General features: G+C 38.3%; 1 protein-coding gene across 1 annotated transcript; it reads left to right on the top strand.

Annotated features, from left to right (window-relative positions):
* The first annotated feature begins 522 nt into the window (after nt 1–522).
* Nucleotides 523–2,302, top strand: LOC107824926 (putative E3 ubiquitin-protein ligase RHC2A). Its single transcript, XM_016651737.2, has one exon. It carries the CDS (start codon nt 802–804, stop codon nt 1,897–1,899), a length of 1,098 nt encoding a protein of 365 aa, XP_016507223.1. The 5' UTR covers nt 523–801; the 3' UTR covers nt 1,900–2,302.
* The last annotated feature ends 9,058 nt before the right edge of the window (nt 2,303–11,360 follow it).

Genomic DNA, 11,360 nt, shown 5'->3' with positions numbered 1-11,360 from the left:
GAATCGTGTGTTGAATTGTTAAAATTCGAAGAACAAGGGCAATTTGCACTTTAGACTAAAAAAAATCTTACGTACATATAAAAATTAGCTATACTTCAATCCAATTAGGTATCAAGATTTTAAGTACAATTTTTCACTTTAGACTTAAAAAAGTCTTAACTGCGTGCAAAAATTATCCGAACTTTAGACTAAAACAATCTTAAGTGCGTCTTAAGTTTGGAATTTTTTCAATTTCTGACTTGCTAGGTCTGAATTTGATCCTATAACTAATAAATTTGTACATTTCTATGTAATACGAGTATAACTTCAGTAGTGTGCGAATCCCCGCAATTCCACGCTCCAATTAACTTCCAACCTTTACGCTCCATAACGAACCCACTCACTACTCTCTGTTGGCACGTGTCACCAATTGTCAGGATCCATTACCCGTTAAATTCCAAGTCATCACCACTTCTATTCATTTCCAATTTTACCCTCCACCCCAAAAAGTATACCCTCTCACCTTCTCTTTATAATTGTCTCCATTTCCCAACAAATCTTATCTCCCATCTTGACTTCTCTATCTATCTCTCTCGCTCTGTTGTACCTTAGTCGGAAATTCGTCCCACAATATATGGAGTATAATTTTCAGTGCTTTAAGTTTGTTTATGAATTAGAGTTTCCTTGTGTATGAAAAATCGATTTTATCTTTGTGAATATCGTGTAAAGTTTGGATTTTAGGGATTCTTTTTGTTCAACTTTTCAGATCTGATATCGGAATTGGGAAAATTTTAAATTCTTGACTTGATCTTAGGAAGTAAGATGTCGATGTCGTCGAATTATTGGTGCTATAGATGCAATAGATTTATTACAGTACGGAACCAAGATTCAATCACATGCCCCAACTGCAACAGTGGGTTCGTCGAAGAAGTGGTCGAGACTCCCAACAGATCCTCACTGTCCGCTTCTCGACGGCGTCGTTTTCCTGCAGTGGCTTCTGATTCAAGTCCAACTCTTCAGAGGAGCAGGAGAAACGGTGGTGATAGGTCACCCTTTAACCCTGTCATCGTCCTCAGAAGTCCTTCCCGTGGCGGTGGTACAGGCGGTGGTGATGGTGGTGGAGGGACTGCAGGAGCATTTGAGCTGTATTACGGAGATGGATCTGGGTCGGGTTTGAGGCCCTTGCCCGCAAGTATGTCGGAGTTTCTACTTGGATCGGGCTTCGATAGGCTTCTGGATCAGTTAGCACAGATTGATGTTGGAAGAATTGAAAATCCACCAGCTTCGAAAGCTGCAATCGAGTCAATGCCAACCATTGAGATTGTCCCTTCACATGTGGATGTAGAATCTCACTGTGCTGTTTGTATGGAGTCCTTCGAGCTGGGATCTGAGGCTCGCGAAATGCCCTGTAAGCATTTATATCATTCCGATTGTATTCTACCATGGCTGTCGCTGCGGAATTCTTGCCCTGTATGTAGACAGGAATTGCCCACCGAGAGTGGTGGAGATTCAAATGAGCAAAATAGAAATGTAGGAAATGATGATGAAGCAGTTGGTTTAACAATATGGAGATTGCCAGGAGGTGGATTTGCGGTTGGGAGGTTTGGGAGGAGGGTGGGTGGGGAACGAGAGCTGCCTGTTGTATATACAGAGATGGATGGAGGGTTCAATAGCAATGGGGTTCCAAGAAGGATTTCATGGGGTTCTGGAGGAGGGAGAGTGTCGCAGCAAAATGGGGGTTTGAGGAGACTATTTTGCAGTTTCTTTTCGTGTTTTGGGGGGGCTGCTTCATCCAGCTCCGAGACCTCTGGTTCAGATTCTAGGATAAATCATAACACAAGTGGTTCATTGTCATCTGTTTTCATCTCTACATCAAGAAGGCGTAGGGACTGGGATTTTGAAACTAACACTGAAGCTTGAAGATGGTAAATTTTGTAGAGATAGCGAAAGGTGGATGACAAGTTTATCATCCGTGTAAATAACTGCCTAATGCAAACTGTTGTCTTCATTGATGGGCTTAGCAATTGTATGATGAAGATTTCTGCAAATGAATAGGAGAAGCTAATGCAGGAGACGATGAAATTTGGAAGATTAGAGTTAGCATTCGCTCGTGGGCAGAAGGTACACGGACTCACGTACCACACTGCCTTTGAACTTAGGAATGCCTGCAGTGTTTTCTTTTTAATTCAATCTTTTCTCTTTTGGCTTCAAGTTTAGGTAGCTTGTAGTTTGTATTCCTGTTAATTTAATCATGCTTGCTCTTAAAAGTATTTCATTGTTCAATTGCAACCTATGAAGCTTATATAAAGTCTGAGCATTCTTGTCTCCTTGGGCATTCTTCCTTTTCATGGACATATCAGTTACATCACATATTAGGAGGTATTGAGGTTTGCCTTGTTACATGAATTTGTTATGCGATCAAATTGTTCAACGAATCTTGGGAAAAGCTTATTACTACCTGAATACCACATTATCTTCGGGCTGTAATACCATTGAATTTGAAATATGGCCTTGTTTCCAACTTTTGTGAGCTGTTTATGCAGAGGATGGGCTTATGTCGTTGGTCTTATGGCGCGCTCTTAAAATTTTAAGAGGCTAATGGACAAATTAAGTTATCCTGTAAAACATGCATCATGGGATTGACGAACCGAGGTTCCAGTTGAAAATACAATTGTCACCCAATAAAACTAATGATTGAAACATAAAAACAGTGCTAGATTAATATGTAGGTATGGTGGGATTATAACTGTTCCTTCACCCTTAACTTAAATCTCGACTTCGAGCTCTAAGAATGAATAACCTTTCGAGAATGAGCACTTTGCCCCCTTAGACGATCTTTTGGTGCGCATTCCAATTAGTGGGGTTAGTAGGTTCGAAATGACTTATGCCTAAAGATAAAAAATAAACAAATAAATTAGATTGTTCGCTTGTTGGAGTTATAAGTTTGACGACAAACTGAGGTAGTTGCTATTAATTCTATTGCACGTAGGCTTGGACAATGAGTAACCTAATTATCCATCTGAAGATAAAAAGTTTCTGCGATGGCAAAATATCTGCAGTGCAAAGTAATTAGTAGCAGTTCTTATCAGAAAAGAAAAAGCTATTTGTGGCAGCATTCCTTTTGGAGTACGACTGGTGTTATAATGAAAACTACAGTTGGGACGAGATAAGTAGCTGTAATCTTCCTCACTAAGAATGGTAGAAATGGAGGTAGTTTTCTATTAGAAAATGTGGGCTCGCAATACTTTATTGAGAGGGGACCTGTAATGATCTGGTGGACCGGTATATATTTTATTAATTTTATATGTCAATGTTAGGCCCAGTGGTGGAGCCACATGCACTCCACCACATGCATCCAAGGGGTGTCAACCAACACCCCTTCGTCGAAACATTACAATGTTTAGTTTGGTAATTTTTTAAAAAATATATATATATATATATATTATATAATGACACCCCTTGACTTCTTGATGAGTCCGCTTTTTACGTGAAGAGCACTTTCGTGGCTTCAAATTGATCTCATTAAGGCATGGTGCTAGGGAACTAGGAAGCAAAGCTTTATACTACTCCCTCCATGTAAGTTTACTTATTCACTTTAGACTTAAAACGCCCCATAAGAAACAATAAATAAGGCAATTTTACTATATCATCCTATTTATTATATATTGAAAAACAAATTGGAATAAGTAGCACTTAATAAGAAGGATAAAATAGGTATTAGATTGTAAATTATTCATTTGTTTTCTAATTGGACAAGTAAAAGTGAACATCGACCTCGAGTATAATAGACAAGTAAACTTGGACGGAGAGAGTAATTTGCAAATGAACAATTATCGGGAACTTTCCTAATCAGACATGACCTGGAAAGTTATGCAACTGATTTTACATGCTGAAGGCTGACCTGTTGCTTAGTTCAATCATGTCACTTCTCTGCTGTCTTATATGCATTCATATAATGGTTAATGGGTGATCATTCGCTTTCTCAATTGTGTTCATTTTTCAAAATGGATATATAGTTGGTCTCATGCATGGTTGAATGGGGAGAAAGAGGTTCGGACCCTTTTGTTTACTGTAATCTTGGAACTGATTCTTGAACATATACTTCTTCTAGGAAAGAAACTTAAGGGATTGCTAGCTGAACATTCTACTGTCACCCATTACATGAACTAATGATTGAAACATAAAACAACGCTGGAGTGGTATGTCGGTGCGATGGAATGAGTAAGGCTCCCATCCTTAATTAGAAGTCTCGAATTCATGGGATTAAAGAACCTTTCGAGAGAGGGAGCACTTTGCCTGTTAGAGATCTTATGGTGCTAATTCGAATTAATTAGGTAAGTAGCTTTCGAATACTTTATGCCTAAAAATAGTTAGACTGATACATTGGATATGCTAGTTAGAGTTACAATATGAGAAGCTGAGGTAGTCATTGTAACTTGTACCTATTTTCGGGTCTCGGACAAAATGATAATCTAGTAACTTTCAACGAGCAACCTAATTATCTATATGGATAAAAAGGTTCCCCGATGTTGAAATAAAAAGTGATTAGTAGCAGTACTATTAAAAAAGAAAAGTTATCAGCAGAGCTATCCTTTTGGCTAAGAGTTGTGGAGTATGACTAGTGTTCAATGAAAACTACAGCTAATACAAGATAAGTAGCTGCAATCTTCCTCACTAAGAATTGTAAAAGTGGAGTTAGTTTTTACTTTTCAGTTAGAAGAAATTTGAGCTAGCTGCAGCACTTTATGGAGACCGGGACCTGCAATATTCTGCTACAAGTGGAGGTTGTTTTCAGATCAATCCCATTAAGGCATGGTGGTGGGAAATTAGTATACCAATTTACGAAACAAAGATTATTGCAGAGTTGACTTCGTTAAGTTTTGCTACTAAATTTGCATGCTGAAAGCTAATCTGCCACTTCGTTCAATCATGTCATTTCTCCATTTGTTCTATATTCATTTAGATAATGGGTGGTCATTCACGTTCTCAATTGTGTTTATTTTTAAAATGGATATATAAAGCTGGTTTCTTGTATGGTTGATGTGGACCCTTTGTTGTTTTTTTTAAAAGATGGGCAGCAAATATATTAAAAATATTGATTGAAGATGTCTCTAATAATTTTATTAAGCATAATAAGGCTTTAAATAGCCAACTTAAAACCATAATCTACAAAAAATCTGCAGAATAAATATTCAAATTCAAAAACCTTAACTATCTCAACTAACTTATTCAATTAAATTTAAATTTAAACAAGGACTCCTCCTATAACTAAACTACTTTTTATTGTAGTAAATCAAATATCAACAGTAACAAATGTAAAATATAACACTTTTTTAAACTGTAATCTTGACCATATGTTTTTTCTGACCCCGGATATTTCTAAATAATCTTTGCCTGATGCTTACATATCCTGCATAGATCACAAACATCCTCTTGCGTTTGGGTCGACTGGAAACTGTTGGAGTATTTACCAAAAACCAATGCGAATTTTTGTCGTGTTCTTGACCAGTTGTTAACAATGTCATGTTGTTGTAAGGATGAGTTGGATCCAGATAGCTGGCGCCTGGCTTTAACAAACAAAAAAGTTGATGATAATACCATAATACTGTACCATTTTAGAATTATATTCCAGGTAATTGTCTTGGCTTGTGAGTACACTCAACTAATTATATTTTCTTATTTTTGTGGTCCAGCGTGCTTGTTTTAGGTTATAATTCTTTAAAGTTACCATATTAAGATAATGTGGCCTAAAGATAAATTTTTTGTGGCAAATAGGAATGTTAATTGGGTGTCAGGCTGCTAATTCATCTTCTTTTATGTGGGTGCATAATATTTGTTTCTTAGTTCTATCTTGGAACTTATTAAATGCGTAGTCAACGACAAACTCATGTTTGCAACGTTTTTGGCTGTCATGTGATGACCAATTTGAATTTCTATTGGAATTTCACAGCTTCTCTTTCTGTACATTCTATGGATCTAAAGTATTATTTCCTTAAATGTGGGGAATTGTGTCCGATTACTGAATACAGGGATGAAGAAGTGGCGACATGACATCTCGGTTAATAATTGACCATTACTTTGCTTCCGTAATTTTAGGAAAAATTCTATGGTACCAGCAGCCACACAAAGTTTCTTCTCTTAGCTGGATCTTGCAAGTGCAACTGTGTAAAACCAAGAGGATCCAATAGAAACAACTAAATTGACTAGGAAGCAAACTTCATCTCTCTCTTCGACTTTCTCTGAAGTGCAACGATTACCTCCCACAGCCGACGATCCACAAGCGGCGGCGACCATCATTCCGACCAGGTAGGGCCCCTCTCCGCTATATAAGAATCTCTCCTCTCTTCCTTCTCTCCCTTCTTCCTACCCCTTTCTTCTCCTATTCTCTCCCTCCCCCGCCCTCCTAACCTTAACAGTAACAGTCGCATCAGTGACTGTGCATCTGGCCGGTGATTTTCTCTCTTTCTCTCCCCTCTCCCCTCTCCCATCTCACTCCTCCCCCTTCTCTCTACTCCTTCTTTCCTCTCCCCCTCTCTCCCTCCCCCGCCTCTCCAACAGTAGCAATAGTAGTCACCAGCCGGTGATTGCACATCTGATCGACGATCACCTCTCTCTCCCCTATCCTCTACTCTTCCTCCATGTTCTCTTCTTCTATCCTCGACGATAACGTCAAACTGGACCGATAATGATAGATAGATAGAAGGACGACGACCCCCTATCTTTTGGTTATGTTGTGTTTTTTTTGTCTTTTAGGTTCTTAGCGGCGGGTTTTGGAGACGAACGTGAAGCGCGCACACAAGCGTTGTAGAGCAGCTTTGCTTGGCATCAACAAAGGCTAGTGGGAAGTTCGTAGCTACGCATCAGGTGCTGTAACTACGCCGCGTATCCATTCGACTATATCACAGGCTCTATTTTTGGGAGTTGGTATCTCCTGATCACTTTCAAACATCATCATGGATTATCAACAAGGAGGCATTTCTAATCAAGACTTTAAGCGTACATATGAGCAAATAAGAATCTTAAGCACATTGAGTCTTCTTCCACAATTTGGCATATTAACTTTCATTTGAAACACGACTCGAATTCATAACATTTTAATACACCACCCATACTTTGAACACATTCCCGAAGGATAACGTAATATGACAAGAGTATTCAGAACACATTTTGAACATATATCTTTCGGCACAAAATTTCTTCCGGAATCGTCAAATTTATAATGAATAACTCAGATATGAGAAATAAGAACTTGGCCCATCATACTTGAGACTTACGAGGACATCGTAAGATTCCATTCTAAGAGAGATTTTTATCCAACATTCCTCGCTTTGATCTTTTCTTAAATTACTACATGTTCCGGAAATCCTAGCAATTTTGATCTATCTAGAGATATGATAAAATTGAACTATAACTTGGAAGATATTCGTGGGTTCAGCTCTTTAAGCATTTTATCAAACACCAGGTGTGCATTGTGATTTCAAGGTTCTTACATGGTAGATTCCTTCAACCCACAACTCAATGTTTACCCATTTGACCTCAACAATCTTCCCACAAGCCTTGTTGGTACACGCATGCATAAATAACACTCTCATACCCAAGAATCACACTCCCCATTACCCATATTCTACCCCAAATTCGAAATTGAACACTAGAGTATGAAACCTTACTTCTTGGATGATGACCTTGTGAGTTTTCCTTGTGGATTCTCCAAGATTTAAGCAAGGATTGATGAACAAAATGATTAGGGATTCCTCCTCTCACTCTAGAGCACTTTCCTCTCTCTAAAATAGCAGTTGGAACCCTCTAAAATAACCCCCAAGGTTGTTTTATAAAAATGGGATCGGGTGAAATCTTTCCAGACTTAAGCTTACGTAGCCGGGTTCATAATCGCATACCGGACCGCAAAATGAGTATGCGGTCCGCAAAAATGGTCCCAAAAATTGGGTAGGCCCGGTCAGATCTGCGACCGTTATACGACCCGCAGAACGGTTATGCGGTCACATAACGTGCCATGAAATCTTGCTCCAAATATCTTCATACTGGTTTTAAGACGAATTGTGCAGCTCACGAAATGATTATGTGGTTGCATACATAATCCTAAAATCATCTTCAAAAATTGGCTCAAGTTCTGTTGCACTCTGCGGCCGATCTACGGTCTGCGAAGAGGTTCTGCAGTCGCATAGTGGACCACAGAAATTCCATGTTCTGCAAAAAATTTCCTTCAACTCTCTGACGTACTGTACAATATAAAAAGTCCATACCGCAGCAAGTAAGCTCGCCGCAAAGAATTTCTACAACCCTCAAACACATTAGCCTAACTCAGCGCCATGAAACCCTGGGTTCTAGTAAACATTTTACGGAGCCTTGCATCTTGTTTGATGTTATTGAGTTTTATTAGGATATATTTGGCTTGTTTGAAGTTTGATTTGAGAGGAAAGGCTAAACAGGGAGACTAGAGACTATAGGACGGCGGTAAGTCTCTTGGAAAAACTTACCAGAGGGAAACCCCTAGGATTTGATATGTTTGACATGTGTTTGAGGTATTTGGGTGGTGTATATACATGGTGGCAAGTGTATATGCATTCACCGAGTTTATATCGTGAACGGGGGTAGAAATTGGAATATTTCATGCTTTTATTTGACTATGTGCTTGTTTGATTCATGATTTATTTGGCATATGTGACCACATTTGCTCTCTTATTCATGTTAAAAATCATGCCTAGGATTATTGAATAATTGTGAAGGCATGGGAACTTATCCTTAATATGTTGAAATGCATAATTATCCGTAGCCACAGAGAGATTTCATGAGCGCATATCCGTATAATATTTATTAAGTCCTTGTGCACCTTCTATCTATAATTCTTGAGCATGTACACATAATTTAGACTAAAGCTTTTGGCATGAAGGGTAAGCATGCGGGCGACATACAGTTATGGCACATTGGACATGATGATCGGATGTTGATTTATGAGAGATGATATTATACTCCTCTTACACTTGGATTTGGATCCGTCCCTCCGGAGTCATGTGATTGTCACACCCCTTTTCTCGCGAAAGCGTATTTCGACGTGTGACAACTCTTTTAGATAAGGTGTTAAAAGAGAATAGTCGCCACCTAACGATTTTAAGGTGCGTTAGGGAAGCTATTTGCAAATAACTCTGTTTGACTAGTCAACGCCACCAAAGATCGGGTAAGGGCTTAGATTACCTCAAAGAGAAGTTGCTAGGCACTCTTCGAGGTCCACAACTATGGGTCCCGATCGAACTTAAAAATATGTAGATTATGTAATTAAGCTAGGTGATCAAATGAACGCAAAATATAAGATCAAAGGGTTTCATTATAACACACTGGTACTAATCTTAGTGACTATACATTTATCTATATTAAACAGCATGCCTAAAGGATCACCTCGTGCAATATAAATAATACTTCGTAAGTCCCTTAAGGTAGGGGTTACTCATATTATTTAGCGGGCATAGACTATCATCTCCTGCTACCCGATTACTATGTTGAAGTTGTTTACCTAAAAGGGTTCTAGTTCAATTCTAAACTGTGCCCTATGAGTTCTTTACTCGTCCCATGCTTATGGTCCAGGAAGCATTGGACCTCTATTTGGGTGGTTCTAGACTTTACTTAGGTTGATCAAAATGATAAAACTACGCGACATTCAAAACAAGTAGGACTTCACGTAAAGACAAATAAAGGCCCAGATTAGCCTCCACACATAGACAACAAATGCACCAGGCAGATTCTATATTATGTATAGGCAGTTACAGGTTCGAGATGTCATTTTAAACCTTTTGACATGGTTTCTAAGTGACTGCACAATTCAAGAAAAATCTCATGGCAATACTGCTATTCAGATTATTGCAATTATAAAACTTATAGGCATGATCTCTAGGTGATCTATGCGAGGGGACAATGGTAGTCATTGAAACAAAAACCAGAATTACTCTCGTTTGATCCTGTTGGCATGCTTTATAAATGAGCAACACTATTTTATAGCTAGGTTCTAATAATTGGCATATTGATCGCTTATTCGTATAGGCATGTTATCTAGGTGAGCAAAGTAATAAGACAATAGAAACAGTCGATTAGTTAATCAATTAAAGCCATATAGACATGGTGTCTAGATGAGGATTAGCAGATCATAAATTAACATAATCCTATAGGCATGTTATCTATTAAGTAACTGCGATTGCACAAATTGAAGGAATAGTTATTAACACTTGATTCCTATGGGCATGCTGTCTAATAACGCATAGTAAATATAGGAACAAGTAAAGTACTTAAACTTATACTTTTTGATAGTAAACAGGTTGAGTGAGTGTGTGATTCCCTATAGACATGGTTCCTACTAGTGTACAATACATGAAAGCCAAAACAACAAGTAGAGCACATAGGTCCTATAGACATGCTTTTTACCCATTTGTATGAGAATTAGAATACTCTACCCTTTTTACTAATCTCCCCATCTGTTCAATTACAAAATTATTACAGGCCCAAAATTAATTAATACAAGAGCAACTTCCACATATTAAAAGATTACAGGCTCAATATACACAGCAGGTCCAAAAGACTGTAACCCAGGAAAACATGGGCCTTCAGCAGGCTCTTCCCTCATACGTGCAGCAAACCGAGGTTAAAATACACCCCAAACATTAGAGTATATTAATTGTTCAATTCAAACTCACACAAGAATCCACATTAGTCCCAAAGGGAAGACCTTCTTACCCAGCAACAGCAGATACACAACTTAACCACACCAATTAACAAACTACGCATGACAATCAAGTAAATAATTGTGAAACCTACTAACAATTGTTTTAGGACCTAGATACAGAATTATAAACATTGACAGGACTCACACAAGGCACATTAGGACTGGGAGAGTCAGTAAAGCTCTTTAACAAGGGAGTTTGACATAGAAAACTAATAGCAAAGGGAGTTCTGAACATGAGGAGTGGGAGAGTCAGTAAAGCTCTTTAACAGGGGAGTTTGACATAGAAAACTAATAACATAAATTCATAATTGAGTAATTATTCAATAGGGAAGAGGAAGTTGCATGTTGAACTCATTAAGAAGGTTGAGGAAGAAAAGTTTAAAGGTCAAACATACACATACTAATTCCCAACAATCAAGACATTAACCAGCATGGGTCAGAGATAGATTCTAAACAAGTGAGTCTTACACTGAACAGTTATTGTCAGAGAGATATGTAGTTCCCTGTTAAAGTGATCACAGGAAGCATGACAACACTAATGGCTCATTATAAGCCTCAGAAGATCATGTAGCATTTAAAGGGAAGGAGATAAGCAAGCATAACTATTTGCATCCAATTGCCTAAAAGCAGGGAGGATTAACATAGAAATTTTTAT

This window comes from Nicotiana tabacum, chromosome 11, assembly GCF_000715075.1.
Source record: "Nicotiana tabacum cultivar K326 chromosome 11, ASM71507v2, whole genome shotgun sequence".
Classification (NCBI taxonomy): Eukaryota; Viridiplantae; Streptophyta; class Magnoliopsida; order Solanales; family Solanaceae; genus Nicotiana; species Nicotiana tabacum.
This window is presented reverse-complemented; position numbering and strand designations above follow the sequence as displayed.